The 23,515-nt window shown below is 40.8% G+C and overlaps 2 protein-coding genes across 2 annotated transcripts in view; one reads left to right on the top strand and one right to left on the bottom strand.

Moving 5' to 3' along the window:
- The window catches only part of tsc1b (TSC complex subunit 1b), a 31,873-nt gene extending 20,857 nt beyond the window's left edge, over nucleotides 1–11,016 (bottom strand). Inside the window, exons 1-5 of the mRNA XM_083983370.1 lie at nucleotides 10,771–11,016; nucleotides 2,828–3,043; nucleotides 2,511–2,614; nucleotides 1,376–1,528; nucleotides 54–198 (exon numbers count right to left, since the gene is read on the bottom strand). Of these exons, the coding sequence (XP_083839496.1) occupies nucleotides 54–198; nucleotides 1,376–1,528; nucleotides 2,511–2,614; nucleotides 2,828–2,936 (511 nt within the window). The 5' untranslated portion in view covers nucleotides 2,937–3,043; nucleotides 10,771–11,016. The remainder of the gene's footprint in view (nucleotides 1–53; nucleotides 199–1,375; nucleotides 1,529–2,510; nucleotides 2,615–2,827; nucleotides 3,044–10,770) is intronic.
- Nucleotides 11,017–13,738: 2,722 nt separating this feature from the next.
- On the top strand, nucleotides 13,739–16,875 carry gfi1b (growth factor independent 1B transcription repressor; the record flags this gene model as incomplete). Its single annotated transcript, XM_083983174.1, has 7 exons — nucleotides 13,739–13,821; nucleotides 14,261–14,361; nucleotides 14,721–14,897; nucleotides 15,002–15,231; nucleotides 15,344–15,481; nucleotides 16,049–16,214; nucleotides 16,697–16,875. The coding sequence occupies exons 2-7, from the start codon at nucleotides 14,268–14,270 to the stop codon at nucleotides 16,873–16,875; spliced, it is 984 nt and encodes a 327-aa protein (XP_083839300.1). The 5' UTR covers nucleotides 13,739–13,821; nucleotides 14,261–14,267.
- Nucleotides 16,876–23,515: the final 6,640 nt, after the last annotated feature.

The raw sequence follows: 23,515 nt of genomic DNA, 5'->3' as shown, positions 1-23,515 counted from the left end.
TACATACACGTCACAATGATTGTGTTTTTTGAGACACGACAACAGATTCCTACCGGGGTTCTTTAGGTTCCAGGATGCCAGGCGGCCGAAGATGTCAAAATATTCCCACAGGTGTTGTTTCCCAGCTTGAGGGATCATGGGTAGCAGAGTGATCAGGACAAGCACTCCAGTTATCAGCACCACTACGTCTGTATCCGTCTGCCAGGAAATTACAATATTAGACTCAACAACAATGCTATTTGACATTTAAAGGTTGGAATTAAATCCCTTAATTCCGTGAATATTGTTTATGTATCATAGTGAAAAGAAAAATTGCGCCTAAACAGCTGTTGCTTAGGTGCTCTTCCCTGTTAACCAGCATTTAAAGGGATAGTTCAACATTTTGGCAAATTGGCCCATTGCCATAATCCCTATAGTCATAGCAGTAGGTTCGTTACCTTTAATTGTCAGAGCTACGCTACAGAGGCTAATGGGATTTCTTGGTTTCCTTCATCAAATACACAATCCAACAACTTCAAAACGCTCTTGTGGAGGTCACAACTTGTCCACGAGAGCGTTTTGGAGTTGTTGGATTGTGTATTTGATGAGTTTGATGAGGGAAACCAAGAAATCCCATGAGCCTCCGTAGCTCTGAGCAGCTCGCGGCTCTGCTCCGCCGTTCCAAAAACAGCTTGCACCGACAATTAAAGGTAACAAACCTACTCCTAAAACTATAGCGATTATGGCAATGGGCCAAACTATCCCTTTAATATCATGGGCAACATGAATGCATTGTGGGAACAACATTCACACAGTTCAACTGAGTGAGACATAAATGTATGTGCTGCATTTCATAGCAATTAATCCAGTACTGGTCAAAATAATTCAGCGTGCACAAAAGGCAGTGGACCGACAAACATTGCCATCAGGGGCTTGGCTGCCAGCATGTTTAAAACCTAATCTAATCAAGGGTTAATCAACAAACTTCACAAACCGCACTTCTGTTCAGTTTGAGAAGACAAACAAGCAGTGTTGCTCTGGGAGGCACTGAGTGACAGAGCTAATCAATAACATGCTGCATCAAACCTGTGAGGAACTCACTGTTCTGTAGTCTGACAACAACCTTTCAGTGCCCACCAGTATTAAAAACCCGCTCTGTAAAAGCCACATCTGTATAGTTTTCTAAAAAGGCTTGAAAGCCAAACAATTTGCCACTAATTAGTATCTGCTAAGCGCCGCCTTGCGAACATGATGAAAACACATGCCGGTGACTTATTATCGCATGAGATCTAAAGAGCAGATGGATGAGAAACATCTAATCCTCATCCATCCACATACCTCTCAGTGCCTTGACAAGGGGGGCTCTTTGTTCACTGACTCATAACTGGGCCGTTACCTTTAGGCATTTCAGCAGCGAGAGCAGCAGAGGGTATCGAGCAATCTTGTGGATCCAGGACGGCTGCTTGCGGATTACATGGCCGAGCAGGGTGAGGGTGGGCAGTCGGCAGGCCTGTTTGGTCATACACTCGTTCATCTTGTCCAGAAGGTGCTGCGAGTGGGGGAGGACGTACAGCAGGGTTAGCGTTGTGTTAAGCCTGGTTATCTTTCATGTAAGCTGCTGGCCTTGTTGTTTTTAATTAAAAACATACAAGAAACATGTTTTTTTACACATCTGTTTAAATACATTCAGATTATAAAATGTGCAGAACATCGGAAGTTACAAAAGACCACCGCTGTATTTCTATTACAGCCTGTTCAATGTAAGTCAAAGCAACAGGGTGGTATGGACCTTTCAATTACATGCAAATAAGACTGTGGAAATAATTATGACAACCTCAAAGCCAACAAATCCACATCTATTGGGTTACTGTGGCAACGTGTGAAAACACACAAAAAGTGCAACAACAACATGGTAGAGTCTGATGACATTTCTAACAGCTGAGGGCATGACCACCGACACAATGAATGACTGTTTTATTACTGGTTCCAGCTTAAAAATCACTGTATTTTGACACATTATAGCATGTAATTGGAGACTAATTGCAGACAATAGAGTCGCCATTATAACATCAACAGTGATTTCTTTTCACTAATGTTTTTCCTAAAACTTCTCAAAATTCAAATTATGATATTTACAATGTGTTTAATAGTAAAGAAACAGAGATTTTGTTGAAAAAACGGTGGAAAAAATGTCCTGCTGATTTAGCCAATGAGATAGACTATTAATAATTGACTGTATGTATTGTGAATGGTATTAGACAAACTTGCCTGGGCTTACACACCCTCCTTGACTTCTTATTTGTTCTGTGATTTGTTTTGTTTTTTGTTTTTGCCCTTTTCAGTCTGTTCCTAAAATGTGAATATGGTCAATAAATAAAATGTTTAGTTTTTTTTTTTAATGTATGGGGGATTTTCTTATCGACGTCATCACCTTGAACTCTGGATTGGATGTAAATGGAGATACATTTCTTCAGTATCTTGAGCAGATACTATATCCTGATCACAGTGACTCAATTCCCTCTGTTTCTCACCTTGTCATGTGGCTCTCTGACTGAGGAGAGGATATGCATGGCCTGGGCAGAATTTGTTTCCAAGAAGTAGTCCACCAGCCCGTTCAGCAGCATGGACCCTCGCTCTTTGAGGAAGAAAGGAAAAATAAAACAAGTTGGTTTTCTTTTGTGAAGAAAGAGAGGCAGACATACTCAGAGTCAGAAGAACCAGAACAGGGACACTTAAAATCGTTCCGGTCTGATCTTACCGTCCTGGCCAAGGCAAATTGAACTGATTACAAAGAGGTCACCGTGCAGCTGAGCACAGATACATAAATGTGATGTTAAAGCGGCCGTACCAGTGCTGAGCTGCTCGTTGATAAGGCCTCTGATCTCTTCTAGCTGGTGGAGGTCGGAGGTCTCCAGGAGTGGGAGGAGGTCCCCCACGTTGGGCTGCTCCCTGGCCATGGTGGCGGCAGTGCTGGAGGTGGAGGTAGCGTCTCTCTCACGGTGTCCGTCCCTGCCTGCCTGGAGGACTCCTGGGGGCCACCCTCCAATACAGTCTCCAGGCACCTCTGCATCACATCCAGACCAAATCACAAACAGTTATGGGAATTATTTGGAGGAGATCGAGGATTAATGATCACGTGACAGTACCAACTCTGCACTGGAGCACATGGCTTGTGCTGCAGAATAGCAACAGTCTCGGTACAGATCAGTGGTCGCTGTTGCCGGTGTGTTTTTAAAATTAGCGGGTTTGATTCTCATGTCGGATGTCGCACTCGAGTGCTAGTGGAAAAGCAAAAATAAAACTGGAAAACACTGGACTTGATCTTATTTTCTCAGACATTAAGAATAAGGTCCCTCAGGAATAGAATGAACCACATTTTGGATGACATCATGGGTTTTAGACATCATCCTCAGAGAAATCCCATTTCAGCTCCTATCAGGCCATCACAGAGACAACTGTGAATATTATCAACACTGTTGCTGCGATTTATGGTCACAATGCACATAAAAAGGATTGTTACTGATTTCTGTGTATTAAAGGGACAGTTCAACTTTTGGCAAATGTTCCCATTGCCATAATCCCTATAGTTACAGCAGTATGTTCGTTACCTATATTTTTGTCGGTGCCTGTTGTTTTGGGATCGACGGGGCAGAGACGTGAGCTGCTCAGCAAACACAATGGAGGTGAACAGTACATTGACCCCTATCCCTCAAAACTCATCAAACACACAATCCAAAAACTCCAAAACACTCTTGTGGAGAAGTTGTGACCTGCACATTCACCACGCTATGAAATAATCATGTATATATGTGTATGTAACATTACGACACATGAAGCAAATACTTGGAACTACTTGCGCTTTTGAAATCACTCCGCCCAGCAGCCGTGTCTGGAATGTAGTTCCGGTTATGCATTTGCCTCGAAAACAACTCTGTCTAGTAATGTTACATTATTATTTTAATCCAATTCAATAGTACTGCAGTTCCATTGCTGGTTTTCACTATTCATACATTTTTTGTGTCACGTAAGCCATTAATTTAAAGAGACATTGATGGTGTGACATCCTGGTGAGGAACCCTTAAAAGACCTAAGGCTGTTTTCATGAACTGACAAGGTTACATCTTTGTGAGGTCATGGTTCGTCCGGGCTGTGACAGGATAAAGTAGTGGACTGAGCAAAGTGAAAGCACAGCAATTTCCCCCGACCACATTACCACCACTGAGGCACCGTTATGCAAAAGGACTCAACCCTGGACTTCTACGGTTGTACTGCAACGTCCACGGACTGATAACAGAATGTTTGTTTTAATCTACATGTACCACCGAAAACGATGATTGCAAGGTGTTCGTTGGCTAAAATGGCATTAACCGGCACAAGGTGCAAAGATAGCGAACAAATGTGAGCTGTCTTCACTTGTTTGCCAATTCAACAGACGTATCTAAATTAGATTATACCAACATTTTCGCAACAGAAGCTGCCCTAATTGGTTGATTTATCTTACCGTTTAGCGGCGTATGAAAATGAAGTGTTTGTAGTGGTGAGGCCACAGAAAGTTCCCCTCAGCACTACAGGTGCATTTTATTGTCTTTTAAAACAATGCTTTGGTTTTACGGCCCTAAACTTTACTGCTCTTGGGCCTCATTTTATAAACGTGGCGTACGCACAAAACGGAAAGTGGAGTACGGCACTTTCCATGCAAAGGTTGTGATTTATAAAAGACTGACCCATATGTACGCATAATTTGGAGGAAAAGGGGAATTGGCGACAAAGACGGTGTGGTGGTGAACTGAAGTCCGATTATGTTTTTATTATCGCCCGTCACACATTTAATTTCAACCCGTATCATGCGTTAGATCAGAATGATTTAACTCAACAGTGTTATTTTTGCATTGGACTGAGTAATTGTTTCGGAAACATCCTCTTAGAATCTGAAAATTCAAAATCAGAATTCCTTCTCTGTATTTAATCACCACCGTCTCTCCGTCATATTGTCCACTCCCGGAGCGCAGGGGGAGGACAGGACAACACGGCTGCATGGAATAAGGTATCCAGTCCTAACATGGTGTAAATAACTAGATGTTTTCCTATGATACTTACTGTGAACATAATCGAGAGTCAATTAAGTCGTTACATTCTGTTTTCTTGTTACGCCACTTTCACACCTGCAGCCAATTTACAACAACGACAGAACAACAGCACGTCAGGCTCATTGACATGCAGACTGCATTCATGTGGTGGTTTGCATTGATTGCATCTATGGTTGAAAAAAAGGGCGCATACAGGGCAGGACGTGAAGCCGATTCAGCTGCGCACACTTGTAGGCACTCTGTAATTTATAATGGCGAGTTTTCTTACAAGTGTGCGTACGCAGGGTTTTATAATATTTTTTGGCACACGCAAACTTTGGCTTTTGGGCGTACGTACACTTTTAGTAAGAATCCTGCACAGTTTTATAAATGAGACCCCTGGTTCAGTCTCACCAGCTTTATTTTTCAGCATCAACATGTAGGTGAAAAACTTTTTGCTAGCATGCTAGCCTTAGCAATTTTATAAGATAATCTTAGTGTTAATAGTCATGTTCATAGTAAACACATTTTTAATTCTGCATAGTATTAAAATAGCATTTAAAAGTACTTTATTTAAGGTATTACGACTGTATATTTTCCAGAGAATTATTTAAATTACCATTTTTATGGTAAAGTGCTAATATTTATTGCAGATATAAAAATTATAAAAATCTAACAATGTTAAATTCTTGCATTAGTTACTATTGATATTTAAATAGAAAATCCTCACTATTGTTAGTGGTGATACTAACAAAGTCTCATTTTATTCAGGTGTCCTGTTAAGCCCTGGCAGTGTGACAACACCAAACTACACAGTCAGCCCTGTCACTTTTCTCACTACTGTAACCTGAGCTCTACAGAAACACTAATTTCATCACCAATCTTCTACACCGATCTTAGTGTTCAGTTTACATGAGCTGAGAGAATTACAACTGAGTCATACAAAGCTGTACAAAACAACAGACCTGAACTACCACAGTGAAGCACAAACCAAGGCAAGTCCAGAGAACAGACTGGGGATGGATTAATCAAACAAATAAGGCGGAAAAACCTCAGAGATGTAATTAAGACTGTGTGACGGATCCCAATACATGACCTGCACCTTATCTGACCCCGCTAAAGCCAACTCATGTCAATCCTCCCTGTTTAACCACTGCTGCCTTGAACGAAGACTTGAACTCATGAGGTATATTTAACAGCTATTACACCACAGCCGGAACTTCGCTTTAAAAACACAAACTCACCCTATGTGTTTACACTTTCAGGTTACAGGCCTATCAGCGATGTCTGTGGTGCATTTAGACAAGACGCTGAGTCAGTCATTAAAGTAAAGGAGAGCTGTGCAAATCTCCATCTGAAAAACAGGCATAAATAATCCTGATAGGCAGGTCATTATCATCAGGGTGTCTGCACCGGTGCACCCGGCAGCTTATTCCCTAACAGGAGTTATGAATCAGCACCAGAGATCTCATCAGTCTCTCAGATCTCCCTTCGACACTTTAGGCCGCGCACTCAACTCAACTGATTAGAATCCTAATATGGTTGAAATTGGTTGTGTATTTTACCAGCTTAAAGAGTATAAACTGTTTCATTAGCGCAGGATAACGGGTCTTTCAACACAGAGTCACATGCTATGAAAAACCAAGATAACGTGGAGCTTGTTTAGAAAGTGAGACGAGACGATATGCAGCGCAATTTATCTCATTTCCTCTCATGAAATCTTATGTCAGATTAAGACGCTGTAGGGGGGGGAAGGTGGCGGCAGTGCCTCTCCCCCTGTTCACAGCGAATCAAAACAAGGCAATAAAAAGCTTGAATAAGTTCCTGTATGTTGATTCACAGACGAAGTCACGGCGCGATTGTCCCCTTGTTATCAATTAGCCGGCCGGTCATGGGGTTTTCAGGGAGTCGGGGGGTGTGGACTGTTTTTCCACCCTCATCTTCGCGCTGGGACAGGTCAGTGGCACAAACATGAGCCACACCGAGTGTGATTCTCAGGCAGCTTGCGAAAACACTCCGGTCAGGAGGACACAAAGGAGCTTTATGCAGCCCAAGCGCTTCCATGTACATGCTGGAAATAACATTTGGCTATGTGCGAGCTGCTACCAACAGGCTCCTTTTCTCCCGAGTCAATACTTTAAAGCAGTTTTTCGTTTAAAAAACAAACACAGAGACAAACAATTATTACCATCAACCAAACTGCCCTGCTCAGTTAGCAGAGAGAAGCTTGTTTCAGGACTTAAAGAAAATATAAATATTGTGGACTCTACCAACCTCAGCAGCACTTAGGGCAACAACCAACATCATTTTCATTATTGAGTACTCACTACTAATTATTTTCTTCATTAAAAAAACTAGGCTAATTGTGTGGTTTATAAAGAGTCAAAAAAGATTACTAATATTCAAAAAATGTTCACAGCTCACATCCTCAAATTTCTCCTTTCTGTTCAAAAAACAGTCAAAACAGCAAATATATCAAAGTGATACTGAAATTACCTTTGGTACCAATTTAACTGCTGGTTATATATTTTTGATAGTTAATATTTTCTTGATAATAAATTCACCTTTTAGACTAAAACATCCAAAACAGTGACACTGTCACAATTTCTAGTTCTAGGTTGTTTCATCATGTCACTTTCTCACTTCTGTTTTTCTCAAAAAAATAACTAAAATGACAAATGGATAATCACACTGGTGGCTGATGCATTTTCTGTCGACCACCTATAAATAACTTGTTGCAGCTTTAAAGCTTACAATGACATGCTAAAACGGTATACGCCTCAAGCAACCAGTCAAGCTGCAGTTCATGTCCAAGTTTGTCAGAGACATTTCAACCCAATAATACCAAAAACAAAATTGACCTTTGACCTCTGACCAACAAAATCTAATCAGTTCATCCTTCGGTTCATGTGAACATTGGTGGCAAATTTCAAGGAATTCCCTCAAGGGCGGCGGTGCTGAGATGGTGCATTCACCAGAATTGGATGGACAGACAATAACCTCCGGCCACCGCTGTCTCCAGCATGGAGGCATCAAGACAAAGAAAAGCAGCCAAGTGTCAAATTTGAGAGGCTGGGACCAGTGACTGTGCACTTGCACTTTGCTTTATAAAAAGGCACAGAAACTTACAAGTCAATATGATAAGAGGTGAATGTTATGCACGCCTGCTAATATGCAATTTATACAATCAAATTCTGAGACAATGGTCAATTTTTTAAACTGAGTTTACAATTATTCTCAGATCAATTAATTGAATATACATGACTATGATGATAGAAGCAGATTTCTATTTCAAACCAATTTTAATGAGAACCTATAGTGTAAGGCCAGGCTAGGCACAAGAGTTACAGTAAACAGGTCTCTGATATTTATCTAAATAGCTATCATTTAAACCCTCATGTGGTTGTTTATCTCATTAGGCTCTGAGGTCAGACTTGAAGTTTGATTGTTTGGTTGGCAGTTTCGCTGTTCAAGAAATTTAGTAATTGAATAAAAATACAACTAAATTGTGGATCATGTTTCATAATCACAAGACAATTTCCCACAAACACGAGAAAAATAAACTATTCAAAGACAGCCAAGTGAATACCATTTAAAATCCCTCAGTGCCAAAAAACACAAGACAAGCAGCGTGAAGAGGACATTTTATGGGCTCAAATTAAGGTCAACTAGATTTTAAGCTTGTAAAGTGATGTTGACAAATAGTTCCAAATTTGTGGACGTAAAATTGTGGACGTAAAATAAATCAGAGTGAGAACTTCAAGTCTGCACATGTGTGGAAAAGATCTGTTAGAAGAAAAGAGAGACTGTGTGGATAAAAACTCAACACTTAGAAGTGCTCTTGTTAACATCTGTGCAGATAAGTGGAATACTCAGTATCATGTACGACACTGAAGTTACAAGCATGAAGAATTTACACCTGAATCTGAAAAATGGTCCAATCAGAGAGCAGGTGGTGTTACCTTCATCCCCACTGCAGGTCCTGATAATCAAACCTTCATTTTCTGCTCATCATATAAACCCTCATGCACCACAAACGAGCCCATGATGTCGGGTATTTTTCAGGATGTTGCGTGGACATGACTGGAACACGACCTCCCGCTCTCCGATTGGACTCTGGTTTGTGTTTACACCGTCACGGTCCGCTCAGATTGTGCTTTGACGCAGATGTTCACAGAGTGCAACATCACCACTGCACTGATATCATGTGTTCATGTCGTGTTATTCACACAGGCCTGTTTTTTAGAGGATTGCAAAGGTTGGTTCACAAACACAAACCGGGCTTATTTGTGGAACATCTGAAAATATTATTGAATTAAATTTGAGTCCATAACATCTGAGTTTTTTGGGAGACCGTGGTAAACCGCATTACTGCATCTGAAACCAGCCTACACTCCCAGGATATCCCAGAGTCCTTCACGCACTGACAGGCAGCTTGAGCTGTGTTACAACCTCAGGCCCCTTAATTTAGATCAGGAGACAGCCATCTTATTTTAGACTACGTTTTATTTTGCCAAATTCCTGTATGACTGTTTTTGATTAGACATTAGAGGCTGCACAGTTTCTTGTATTTAGTCATGGGAAATAGGGTTGCTTTAGAAAAACTACAGCATTGATGATGAAGTATTATTGTTCATAATGGTGCCAAAAATCAGCTGTTATGCTGGCATTTGTATGAAAAGTTTTAAATGGTACAAAGCCCTACCAAGCAGGTGGGGCTTTACAGATCCAACCCCCCCTCCAGAGTAACATGGCCATTGAAAATAAATCACATGACTTTAATAGCTTCACTTTTTGGTTTCCCTAATCCTGACTGCAGCCCTGTTGCCATAAAGTTTGCATTTTGATTTTTTTTTAGATTAGGTCCTGTGTAGACAGACCCAGGCCCAGGCACAGCGAGGACAGTGCAATGTGACAGAGGGGTCGAGGAGGTCAGTCTGTTTAACCAATGACCCATTTGCTCTGCATGATGGCAAGCAGGGCCTGGGAGGTGATGTCTGGGTAAAACACATGCTAAGAGCAGGATATTAATGATCGACGTGATAACAGGAGATGAACTGTCAGGCTGAATTCAAGTTTGATACAGCTAAAAGATAGAGCCGAGGGAGCATGATGCAGAGAGCTGCATCACCATCAATGCTGAGATGCATAATGAGACATCAAAAAAGCAAATTAAACTCACATAGGCCTTAAAGGCACTGTGTTGTAGCGGGGTGTACACCGACAGCGGTGCACAGAGCCCCGGGCAGGCTGAGGAGCGAGGCTGGTGAGCGGCAGAGCTGCTGCTGCTGTGTGGGGACTGACCACTGGCTGCTGCTGCTGCTGCTGCTGCTGCCTGTCGTAAACAACTCGCAGAGAACAATGGGCAGGGTTGGGTTTACTTTATCCCCTTGTAAAAATACATAAGCAGCCATTCTCTGCCAAGCCCGACACCGCCTCAAAACGCACCGGAAAACACAGATAAATTCACGATGTTTAGTTTTAAGCATCAACATCCACTAAATCAATCACCGGGTCTTTCGGAAAACAAGTCAGTCCCACCGCCGAGAGCTAACGTTAGCTGGGAGCAGCGACCCACACTCGGTCGGGGATTCATCTTGTCTGTCAGCCGCGTTCAGACGGCGGGGAAGGAAGCCGTACAGCCCGCCTGTGATAAAATAAGTCCCGTGCGTTGAGATTCGCTGTAAGAAAAACACATTAGATGTAAATAATCGGACCTGTTTACCTGTTAGAGTAGCTGCACTCCACAGGGCGCCGCCATCTTGAACACCTCACAGCCCATCCCACCGCAGTCAGCCTCCGCTGTCGGGCTGCATGCAAACTAATCCCACAAGTTAGCGCCCCGTGAGTTGCAAGCGCAACTTATGCCGTCAATTTACCACCGAAACATCTAAAATAAGTTGGATAAATTACATTCAGTAACCCAGAGATACAACTTCCATCTGTGCCCCAGCGAGACCATCCGCTCTATTGGCTCTACTGCAAAGCTAAAGGTTGTTTTCCCAGTCTGCTCATTGGTGGAAGGATGAAGTGTGTGTAATGCGGTTTCGCGTGACCCACATGTGAAGAGCGCACGCGCAAATTAGATAGATGTTTTTTCACCAGGTAGTTGAGGAGTGTGTGAGGAAGCTCATATTTGCAAAAAAAAAAAAAAAATGTTGTTGTTAAAAGTAGCAACAAAAAAAAACAGTGTGGTTAGGCCAAAAGTAGGGATGCTAGGTTAAATAGGCCTATCACAGGGGGGGGGGGTCAAGTCAATACAAGGCTTTTATGATATAGCTACAAGTAGTAGGCTATAGGCTACCTAGTCATTTAGCCTATATGTTTCACTTATTTTAATAACTTCTACTCAATAAAGGTCATGTTTGTTCAAATTATGACAGGAGAGTTTCAGGCACCTGTAGTTGTATTCAGTAGATAAGATTTAAAATGTCATGTCCAGTTTAGCATCTATTAAGAAAGGCAAGGGAGGGGGATTTTATTTATATAGCTAGCACAGAGGTCATTTTGGGGAATAGCCTACAAGAAGAATCCTAAAATAAATAAAAGAAGCATGGACATATTATGAAGCATGATAAGAAAACAGAATGAGGCACAAATTATAGCATCTCACTAATGTGAAACATTAAATGTTCAAATGAAGACAGAAACATAGAGCAGTTTTAAGATTTTAAGCCAGCTATGGTTTGGGCAGATCACAAAATGCTGCTGTGTGCAGCATCATGGCTGAACACCATTTCACCCAGTTTAGTTAACTCCAGGCACCACCAACTGACCTGCGGAGTGCTGCTGCATATCTTAGAGACCCACTTGAACATGTCTGAAATATATTCAGGGCACAGATTGTTTTGTGACAAATGGACAAAAAGTAAAACTTTGAATCCACCTCTGTAACTGACATGAGGCCAGTGCAAAGAGCTGAGATCATATTTGACTAATATAATAATATTAACATATAAAACTATATGTGTTTTCTCAAAAACCCTTGCAGAAGTATTCTGAATAAGTTGCAGCTGTTGAATCTTATTTAGCCATACAGCGAGAAGGAGGGCCTACTGTTATTGGGACCCTCACCACTTTAACCAGCCCTTCATTCAGACAATATGTATCTGTGTCTGTGTGTTATGTCCACAGTCAGTTAGTCCTGCACCAGAGTTATTCTCCACCTATGGGCAGTAAAAGCAACAAGTAGACATCTTCACGCCGACACCTGCAAATATGTGTTACAAAACCATCAGTTTTGAAATTCTGATATGTACGCTATATGCTCAAACATATTATCCTGAATGATTTTCATTCCATAAAATATGTACAAGGGGCTTATTTAATGTTGTTTACTGTGTAGAAATAGTCAGTGAGACTTCTATTGATCCCAAAAGGATTCAGTTTTTCTATATTTTCTATGTCTGCTGATGATAAAGCTCATTTACATGATTGTTCATTTTCATCTTAATACGATTTTATTCTGATTGAAACAGCACAAAAAGATGTTTCTGCTCTCCCATAAATGACTAATCCACTCAAACCAACTCAAGTTAACACACTGAATGTCTTTTTCTCCATGCTCCAATCTGATGCCAGAATTTATTATCAAAAAATGTACATTATTTATTTATTTTTAATAATAAATTCAAACATATTAGGATGATTATATCCTAATAATTCAATCTTAAGTGTGCAATAGGTAAAGATTTAAATACTTACAGTAAAACCTATTCAAGCGGCCACTAGATGGCGTGCTTGTACTTCTTCCCTCGTGTAAATCAACTTCTCAGTCAGTCACCTTTCACAGGGTTTATCGGCTCCTCCACTTGATGTTGTTGTTTTTTTTGTTGTTGTTTTTTACAAGTCTCCTCAGGTTAACATAAGTATTAATGCTGTAGCCTATATATATTTAACCTACAATATTTGCCAGTCCCTTTGTGTCCTACACTGTCAACCCTGCTCCTTGGTATCGCCTGCATGCGTGTGTGTCACCAGTCCATCCCCAGATCTCCAAAGAAATCTGTCACGACTATATTGATAATGCTTTTATAAACACAGGCAGCAGTCAACAGTGTTATGTGATTCCCAGACTGGTTTGGCATGTGTATCTTTGGAGGTGCTACAGTCACATATGAACTTATGACCAAATCGTGCACACAAGTTATACACACATTACTTGAGGTATTAAATCCTGTAAATCAAACATTGGTAGGTGGGTTGGATTTTATTTTCTTTCTTTTTTTTTCTTTATTTAAAGTTTAAATTATGACTTGTTTTTGCTTTTTTAAAGTTGTAATTAACATTTATATAAACATGTTTGTTTTTTAATTAATTGCCTGCAATGCAAATGAACAGGATGCAAATAAATCGTCCTTAGTTGAAGACATTAACATATAACTTAAAACATGACGGCCTTCAACTCCATCACATGTCCTGGGAGAGCTTGCTGTTCAGGCTAACTGTTGTAAGGGCAGCACAGGCCCTAGTGTTTTTCTAGGCAAATTTCCATGTGCAGGTTGGCCTTTTCATTGGTTGCAACCACACTCAGATTCCCCTGCGAAGTTATCTGATTGAAAATCAGGGAGGGGAGAAAAGAGACAGCAACAAGTGTGATGGTTTTACACTGCTTTGCTTTCCTGACCTGGATTTAACGACGCATTTTCCTCCGCGGAGACAGTTCGCATCCAAAAGAAGAAGGAGAGTACTACTGGGCCTTTAACTTTTAGCTTTTTATTTTTTTTAATCAGGCTTGCGACACCTTTAATTTCGACAGGAAGCTGCTCTGTTAACGGTGAGTTGCCTCCGTCTTGGAAATTAAAGCGTCAACTAAGATGAGGGTGAAACTTTGACCAACTTTTATAACTTTTTTTCCCGAGAATAACAGGATAATATAAGTTAGTAAATGTCCAAAATGTGTTAATTTATTACATTTTTGTCTTCTATTTTAAAGAAGAAAGACGAACAAACAATATTTCAGCTCTGCTAATGAGTCTGCTTATAGTTTACCATATGGATATTATTATAGACTTTGGTAACGCGCCTGTCATTTCAAACGGAAAGGATGTAGCCTATTTGGTGATGAAGGTTTTCTCGGAATATTTTTAAATGTTGGAAAGTGACAGTTTGACCAAATTTGACCTACCGTATAATAACATTTATTTGAACTGTTAGGCTATTTACATGTGCAAATAACCTGTAAGACTAAATCTAACATTGTCTGTCTGGTGTAGGATCAACATGCCCCGGTCATTTCTAGTGAAAAACAAGAGGTGTGTGTCTTACAATGTTCACCGATCATATGAAGACGAGCCAAAGGCCCCGATATGTACAGGTAAGACTAGGAAAAAAACGACATTTTATGAAATATATGACAGATACAACCTTTAGATCAACGACACTATAGCTGTTTATTTTTTTATTTCCTTCTATAACCATTTTAAAGCAGCTTGCAGTGTTTGACACATTTGCATAAACGTCAGTTTTTAGGCAAATTTTCAAAAAATGATATGTTAATCATGCATGTGCCATTAATTGACAAATACCTCAATTTAACACTGAAAATCGACAGAAAGTATTAACACAAAATGTCCTCATATAGAGGAACTACAGGTTTTGTTTTTTATTAGGATATTTACTTGCTGTCTAATAACACAATCAATCACATTTCTATTTGTTGTTGTGGATTTGCAGAAGTCCCACCAGCAGTTCCAAGCCCAGACCCTTCAGACAGGCCGCAGTCAGTGAAGCAGTTTCCAGATACAGATCGTAGTTCATGTGAAAAGGAGGTAGAGCTTGCGTGTCCTATACCTGTTCATCCTGAGCCAGCCAGACCCCCTGCAGCTCCCACGCAGCCATACTACCTGACTGGTGAGCCGCTTGTACTCTCCCTGCATCTCTCAACTTCTTCTGCTCAACTTTCACTCAGAAAAGTAACACAAGTTTGTTCTGTTTTCTCATTTGTGCTCCCTCAGAGCCTCAAATGGCAGAATTTCCTCCTTACTACAAGCCGACATATGCCTGGGAACCGGTGCCCTCCTCCTACGAGCTCCGTCAGATGAGTTTCAGCCCCACGGTGCTGCAGCATGCCAGCTCTCTGTACGGCTCCCACATCAGCCGCAGCCCACAGCCTCAGCAACCTCTGGACTGCAGCACGCACTACTCACCCACGTCTGACACCTACCACTGCATCACCTGTGACAAGGTAGCCTATGCTCCCCATGTCGGCCTCACACCTGCATATACAGTCTGACATTCTGGAAATAACAGTGATTTGACTTGGTCAGCAGGGTTTATTGATGGACTTACTGTTTCAGGTCTTCTCAACACCCCATGGGCTGGAGGTTCATGTCAGGAGGTCGCACAGTGGGACGAGACCGTTCGGCTGCAACATCTGCAGAAAAACCTTCGGTCATGCAGTCAGCCTGGAGCAGCACATGAATGTTCACTCTCAGGTATATAAGCCACTCTAAACCACCATAAGCCACTTCATTTTGAAGATGTTCAAATCTTGAATCTTCTGTGAAGCTCTGACACTTGAGGAGAGAGAGAGTAATACATTTTCAATTGAAATTAAGTTAATTCAAAGATTATATGATTTCAGCATACAGTAATAAATAAATGAAAACAATAATGACTGTTCCTATCTTGAATGACACTGCAGTTTTCACCACAAGGTCTATTTGGTGGCTCTTCTGAGGCTCTCATTCATGTCACATGATCTTCCTCCACCTACATTTTGCCCAGTTGTCAAGGAATTTAAGTTTTTCAGTCATGTTTCCAACCACTTTTAAAGACCGCTCACCTGTGTTGGAGTGAAAGCTTAAACCAACTGTAACATTTGCGATCCCCTGAAAACTGGGCAAAGTCCATCTGCTGATGAAGATCATGTTTTATTATTGAAAGCACCAGAACTACTACAGTAAATGGACCTTGTAGTGAGATTATTTCATCGGCTGCTGTTTCTGACATCCTTCTCTGGCCTGACAAGTTTTTTTTTTGCACTTTTTGTTGTTGATCAGGAAAAAAGTTTCGAGTGCAAGATGTGTGGGAAAACATTCAAGCGCTCCTCCACCCTGTCCACACACCTGCTCATCCACTCAGACACCAGGCCTTACCCCTGCCAGTACTGCGGCAAGAGGTTCCACCAGAAGTCGGATATGAAGAAGCACACGTACATTCACACAGGTGAGTCACAACATGGAGATTATTTTACAGTGGGTGGCCATTATTTTATGATGGTAGTAGAAAAATAAAAGTGTCCATTCCTCCTCTTGCTGTAATCACCTGCTTTCCAAGTGCAGCATGCAGGAATTGTTTCCAGGAGTAATATAACTGCTGATAAATCAGAAAAAGAAACTTAAACAAATGTCCCGTTGATTTGCATATCTGGTTTTCCTGCTTCGTGCAGAGCTCTGTGAAAGGAACTTTATGCAGTCCACATTTGTTGCCAATAAATGTTTGACAAATCTGAACAATGGCACGATTCTTACCTCACTCATATTAGTGCAAACTTTTATCTTTAAGGTAAAATAATTTGGCACAATTAACCTGATTTTCCAGTATTCACCAAAAATTAAATTGCAACTTCTCTGCACAATACATTGACAATGAGCCAAGATTTCTTTGAGTAGATTTCCAACCGTTTTTTTTTTCTTTTTATTCTGTAGGTGAAAAGCCACACAAATGCCAAGTGTGTGGTAAGGCATTCAGCCAGAGCTCCAACCTGATCACCCACAGCAGGAAGCACACAGGCTTCAAGCCGTTTGGATGTGACATTTGCTCCAAGGGCTTCCAACGTAAAGTGGATCTCCGCAGGCACCACGAGAGCCAGCATGGCATGAAGTGAAACAACCACATGAGATCCCTAAACTGAACAGTTGAAGGTGTTTGTATACATGTACAATACATTTCTATTGAAATTATATATTGACGCTAATATAACCTAAATAGCTGGTATATTTTAAATGGTCTTCACAGAGAAAATTACAAGAGTAAGAAAACTGTGAAATCAAATTGATTTAACTTAAATGTCATCTGTAAAGGAATTGAGTAATTAATTCAAATGTTTTTCATTATCAGTTAATATATTGTAAGATTGTAAGTGTTATTCTTTAAAAGATGTGTTTATACGAGGATGAATGGGAGATGTTCGATGTGTATTCTAGTTTATTTAAAATATGCTTAAGCAATGTAAATTAGCCCAGTTCTGTATGTGAGTTGATAAATGCTTTCCTTTGAAAATAAAGGGTGTAATGAGAAGGAAAATCTTTGATTGTTCTGTTTAATAAGACACACAAAGTGAAATAAAATATGCGATCCTTCACAGCTGGAGGGTAAAACACACACACAGTGTTTGTCTAAGATGACAGGATGAGCGCTGTCTGTAAACACACTTTTTTCTCACTGTTGGACTCTTTCAGGTCTTTCAGTGTGTTTTAATGAGTCAGTGTCCTGTCGGTGCAGGATGTACAATACACGACTGTGGCCTCAAGTGAAAATCTCTTGCGGGACCAGAGATAGTATGCATTCAAATAACACACCCGGAACACCATGCAAATCCAAGTCTGGAGCTCTATTCATTCCTGAAAGCCGACTAGAAAGAGGATGGAGGAAATTCCACGTTGCCCAAATGAGATAGCTATGTCTCTCTGTGTGATGCAGCTTTCTGGGTATTGCTGGAGAGGCAATACCAGCTCTATTATCACAGTGAAAAATCTAAATCACACAAACCGTCAGCCAGGCCAAAATGAATTCTGTTCACACACTTGCATAGGCTACATGCAGTAGATCTGATGCTTGGCCTTTATGGTGAATCTAATGGGATAAAAGGCTGTGGAAAAGGGGATTGATTACTTAGTCAACTGTCACCACACCCAGTCAGTCTGTTGGATTTAGTTTAACTCACCACCTTCCTCAAACACGAAACCTGTTAGGACATTAAGCTGCTCTAGGCAAATCAGATCATCATCCCTGCCTTTTAAATCTGACAAACACTGAGTTAAGCTCAGTTGCAGTTTGTAAAAATGTTTCTTAAAAGTAGGTAATTTAGACCAGAAATTCATGATAATGAGCCATGTTTTCAGCACAATTGAACCTGACTGGGAGTACATTTTCACAGAGTCTATTAGGCCTAAGCCTATGGAGCTTGTTTCTTGTTTTGCTTTGCTTCTATTCATATTCTTTTCTACCTTAAGCTAACATGCAAAGCAGCGAGCCTTGGTTCATCCAGACTGCATTAGTTTACCAAATCACTGTAGTGTCCAGTCTTTAGTTATGAAGTTGTGTTTCTCAGAAGATGTAGCCTACTACCCCTTGTCTTGTGAATGCAACAATGGCGGGAGTCTTGGCGGGACTGCTAGGTTAAGTGCTGTTAATGCTAACACTGCTGTGCAATTTCAAAACTGCGTGGAAGGTGCCTCTAACTTCTTTGGTAGTGTGGGTAGGCTACATTTATCTTATTTGACATTTTACGCTATGCTCAGTGATTCCAGTCAGACTGTGCAAACAAATTATTGGCTCACTATACTGAGCATTATACACTGTAATATTTGTCTCAAACTCTGAACTATGACTGGAGTAGGCATCAAAAATATTTTTATTCTGCAGGTGAAGATGAATCAACATGATCATCAGTTTGACTTGGCTAGTTGCTTATAGGCCTAGTTTTGTTTGGAGGGAAGAAGACTACATTGAATATTTTTAATCAATTTCACTCTACTTTTAAGTTTAGTCAACAGAGGAAGAATAGGCTACAAGCTCTAGACTGCACACTGAGTTGGCTTCTGCTTGAATGATGCACGGCCAAAGATACACAAGCCTTCATTGGCGATTTAGCCTAGCATACTCATATGACAAGATCACGGTCAGTGAAGTAGACCTACAAAAGTTTATTCATGGGTGAGTGGGGGAGTAGAAATCAGTGTAGAACAGGAAAGAGAGGAGATGTGAGGGCTTACTGTCTCGCAAACAAATCTGACAGCTTTATGCAAAATGTGTTGGTATTGCCAGGGCAACAGGGTCTGTTGTGATCCTACGGAACTACAGTTAGGCCTGCTACCGCATCCTGGTGTGAGGAAACAGAGCAAATCAAAATCCTGCACAGGTAACCCAATAGAAACGACAGGCAGAGGATCATCTGGGGTGGGACTAAACAAACAGGACATAGGTCCTGAAAGGGGAGGGGCAGTGCTGTGGGGGTAGCTATAGCCTGAGGGAAAACGGGAAAAAAATAAAGAAACCGTGCAGGCCTGTGTGCACCTGTAATTCCTTCACCTGTGACAGGTGTTAAAATCTCCATGCAGTGAAGTAATTTTGATTTTTTTAAACGACAGTTGTTCTTTTTCAGCTGCAGAGACTGGTGGAGGTGTTTATGTGGTTTCTCAGCCCCTGATTTGCATATGTATGTTGCCTGATGTGCTGTGGTATCCCCAAAGTTGCAAATGTCCTGATTTTCTTTCTAATTATTCTGATCCTCCAAGGCTTTACCAGCAACAGTCATTGACTGTAACAAAAACAACTTTTAATAACACAATGTATTTTATTATTTGTGCCTATTATAATTACTGTGTGCAGGAATGAGGAATATGCAGCGTAAGGCCAAAGGCTGGACTTGAAACTTGGGTTCTGCTTTCTTAGCCTGATGGGTGATGCACTCTGAGGTGGGCCATTGGGGGTCTCTGCACAATACCTTTAGTGCTATTTTAGTATGACAGACATCAGGTTGCTGCCTGTATTGTAAGTCACAACACAGTCTGACACCAAAAACAGTCTCAGCGCCAGCAACTGCAGTGATCTACCAAATCTGTTCTGTTTTGTAAAGATCAACTAACAACTTAAAAATCAAGACTCAAACATCAGTGCTGTGTTGTCATAACCAACAGAACCCAATCCAAATGCAGCTATGTATATCTCACTCACTCACACGCTGACTCAGACAGCGGGTAAAGACACGAAGCACAGAGCTAAAATTTGTCTTGCAAATGAGATGCATGCAAATGAACCCTGGTCCGTGCTGTGGAAACACTGCGGGATGGATGGATGGCTGAACATGCCTGAGGCAATGATGACACATTCATGGAGGACAAAGTGGGAGATCCACACTTTCTCCCTGCAAGACAAGGAATCTGAGTGATCATTTAATGTTGTGAGATACCTGTCACTGTATGGACCTCATGTCTCATGACTTTGGATACCCCCCCCCCCCCCCCCCCCCCAAAAAAAAAGGAAACAATATGCAATTATGAATTAATCATAATGTCAGAAAAATCTGTTTTTTTTCTTAGACTGTTGAATTTGAATTCCAGTAACTTGTAGTACTTTAGTTACCAGATGAAAATAATTATGATAATACCTTACGGATTCCCAGAGAGAATATTTGAATGTTACAGCAGCAGAGGGAAGAGGTCAAAAAAGATGCATCCTGATAAACCCAAACATTGTGCTATACAGGCTTTCACAGAATACGCTGGTGAATAGAATTACCAAATTGCTATAATGATCATGATGCAATCAAGATGTTTTATACATATGAATAGAAATACGCATATTACACACTTTAAAATAGTAATATTTTTAGTGTATGGTGCGAGGAACTTCACTTTGGTGTTGGGACCCAGAATTAATTCATTGAATTATTAAAACAATAAAATGAAGTAAAGATTCACCAAATCTTATCACAAGAAAGCTTGTTGTTTTGTGAAGTCAGTGTTAACGTTGAGTGACATGCCAGTGATCCATCACTTTGTTTTTAAAATGGACAGAATAATCCCGATGTAAAAAAAGAAGAAGCTGTCAGCAGATTTCCTCATATGACATGGACACAGGAAGATGCTGCTCTATGATCACATCCGCTGCTGTCACACATGTGGGGGTGTGATACTATTTGATTGCCAGTAACACTGTGTTGTGGTCCTGCCCTCCTACAGATAAGTGCAGTGATGACGTCTACAGAGGGCTGCGCCCACAGAGTGTCATAGAAGCGGGATGAGAGAGAAAGAAATAGGCTACATCAACATTTCTCTAAGTTACTTTTTCAAGGATTGTGGGTAGCCTAACATATCCTTCAAGTTAGATCCTGTTTGTCGTTATTATAAGAATGCAGGAAACAGAAAAAAACAACTTGCTAATTTGAATTATGCTCATGAAGGGTAGTTCATTTTTACAGTTAAAAGCATAAGCTTCAAATATTCTTTTTAAACACTAGTTTCTCAGCCTGATCTTTAAAAGAATCATGTAGCAAAAAAAAAAAATCTGCAGGATTTGAAGGCAGCATCATGTTTAGCAGACATTCAACTGCAGTGGTTTCCAATCTTGGTCTCAAGTCTCCTCCAGTGGGTCGGCAAAATACAAAAGAGGATTCATGAGATGAAGAAAGATGGAGGAAAAAAAGTCATTAACATCCTTTAGTTTAGTTTAGTTTAGCGATTTTAGCTAGCTAGCGGCATGACTTCATGGATAGGTGTCTGTCGGTCCAGACTGACATCACACTGTTGGTTGTCATAGATCAGGTCAAAGTTTTATAAAAGAAATAGGCTACCTGAAAAAATAGTGAAAGTCACAGTCTGCTTTGTGCTAGTCACATTACCTACTTAGCATGAATAAAATCAGCTAAAAGAGGCTGAAACATCATGCTTTGGAAGACATCAGAAGTTATGGGTTACAAGAAAACATTGCAGCTCACAAGGCAAAATGATAGCACTGGTCCAGCTACCATATTTAATCAATTACATTTTATGTGTGGAGCTGACCGGCAATTGTAGGCAAGTTTGACACCAAAACTTGTTGAAGAAATTACCGGAGCATAGGGACATTAGTTCCTGATTACCTGATAATCATCTTTTGTTTTGCCTACAGAAAATGGATCGGCTCTGTGGGTGTGGCCTCATGCCTACATCACACCTCCAAACATGGCCATCCATACAGGAAGCCTTTCCAACTGACACAGGGCGGTGAGAGACAGAAGCTGAGGGAGGGGGATGACAGGAGAGAGGGGATATGCTGAGTGAGAAGTCAGAGTGAGTGGGAGTGGAGGGGGGTGAAATCTGACGGCAGCAGGCTCTTCCAGCGTGAGTCGGGTGATGGAGGCTGTCTGATAACCTTATCATGGCCTCCCCACACTGTAACGGCTGGAACAGGCCAGCAGACGGGCAGGGAGGAGCGGACAGGTCCTCGACCGAGATAGCACCCAGAGCTGGACGGACGTTCTGTGTAGCCTACCAACACCCCAGTACAAAGAAAGAGAGAAGAGAAAGAGAAATATGATCAAAATCTTCACCTCACCACAGCAAACAACAGATTGTCAGTCAGTGCCCTCTGCTCCCTCTTTCCCTCCCACAAAAACACTGAGCTTTAAAACACTGTTATAGACCTGAACGGGTTGAATGTCACTGTTTATCAAATTGATAAAGTTGTGTCCTGTTGATATTTTAATTTTCCTTAAACAGAAGTATTAAAAGAACACATGAACATACTTTTAGTGTGGACATATTTTGGAGAATGTGGAGTGGAAAATCTGACAAAACAAACTGAGATTCAGTTTAATTGAGAATAAAAAATTATGAATTAATGATGATGAGAGGAAAATATATCTTTTGAATAGCAACAATGGACATTTAGCCAGTAAATTGGCATTGGAAAGAACAGGTGTTTCCCTCTGGAGTCTGCAGGGGCAAATGAAACAGCTAAAAGGGAGTGAATATTGAACTTAAGGAAAATCTCTTTACACATGGAGTTACATGTCCAACAGCACTCAAAAGTGGAAATGCCACATAAAAAAAGACCTGGGCAGATGCTTTTATTTCAACATTTAAAAAAAAAAAGTTACACTGAGAAATACAGTTTGGGATTTTCTCTTTTACTCACTGATTTTTCATCTTTGAACTAACTGCTGAACTGACTGCAAATCTGTCCATGAACTGCGAACACAGGGATGAAATTCTGTGTAGCCAACATGTTATAATTCATTTGTTGCAGTGGTCAGAGTCAGACACAAAACAGTATCCTGTTCAACAGCTGACCTCTAGTTCAGGAAGTTATTTTTCTAATCTCTACAATATCACATGAATGCACCATTCCTGCAGACTGTCGTTTTGCACATCCAGCTGCAATTTCACACCGACACCTTTGACAAGAGAAATAAAAACACTTCATTGGAATACAAGATTGCTCTAAAAAAAATAGTAGGCTACAATAAAAGAAAATCCTATTAGGTTACTCCCATCTCAAATGAAGACGATTCAAACAGTGAAATAGCCACAGGCCCACATTGTGCAAATCTAGTGTAAGGCTTTGTACAACTTGAAAGGAATGGGAAAAGAAGACAAACTAGAATTAAAGCAAACAGTGTTGACACTAAGGCTGTAATTGCCTATATAACAGCATCTTAAATGACTTGGTAAACACACAGACACATCTGTTTTTTCAGAGTCCTTTTTCTTCTCCGAGGGGATGACAGTCTGTTGACAGTTTCTGGGAGGGACTGCACGCAA

The sequence above is a fragment of the Trachurus trachurus genome (genome assembly GCF_905171665.1).
Source record: "Trachurus trachurus genome assembly, chromosome: 12".
Classification (NCBI taxonomy): domain Eukaryota; kingdom Metazoa; phylum Chordata; class Actinopteri; order Carangiformes; family Carangidae; genus Trachurus; species Trachurus trachurus.
The sequence above is the reverse complement of the archived record's forward strand: the minus strand, read 5'-3'. Positions and strand labels throughout refer to the sequence as shown.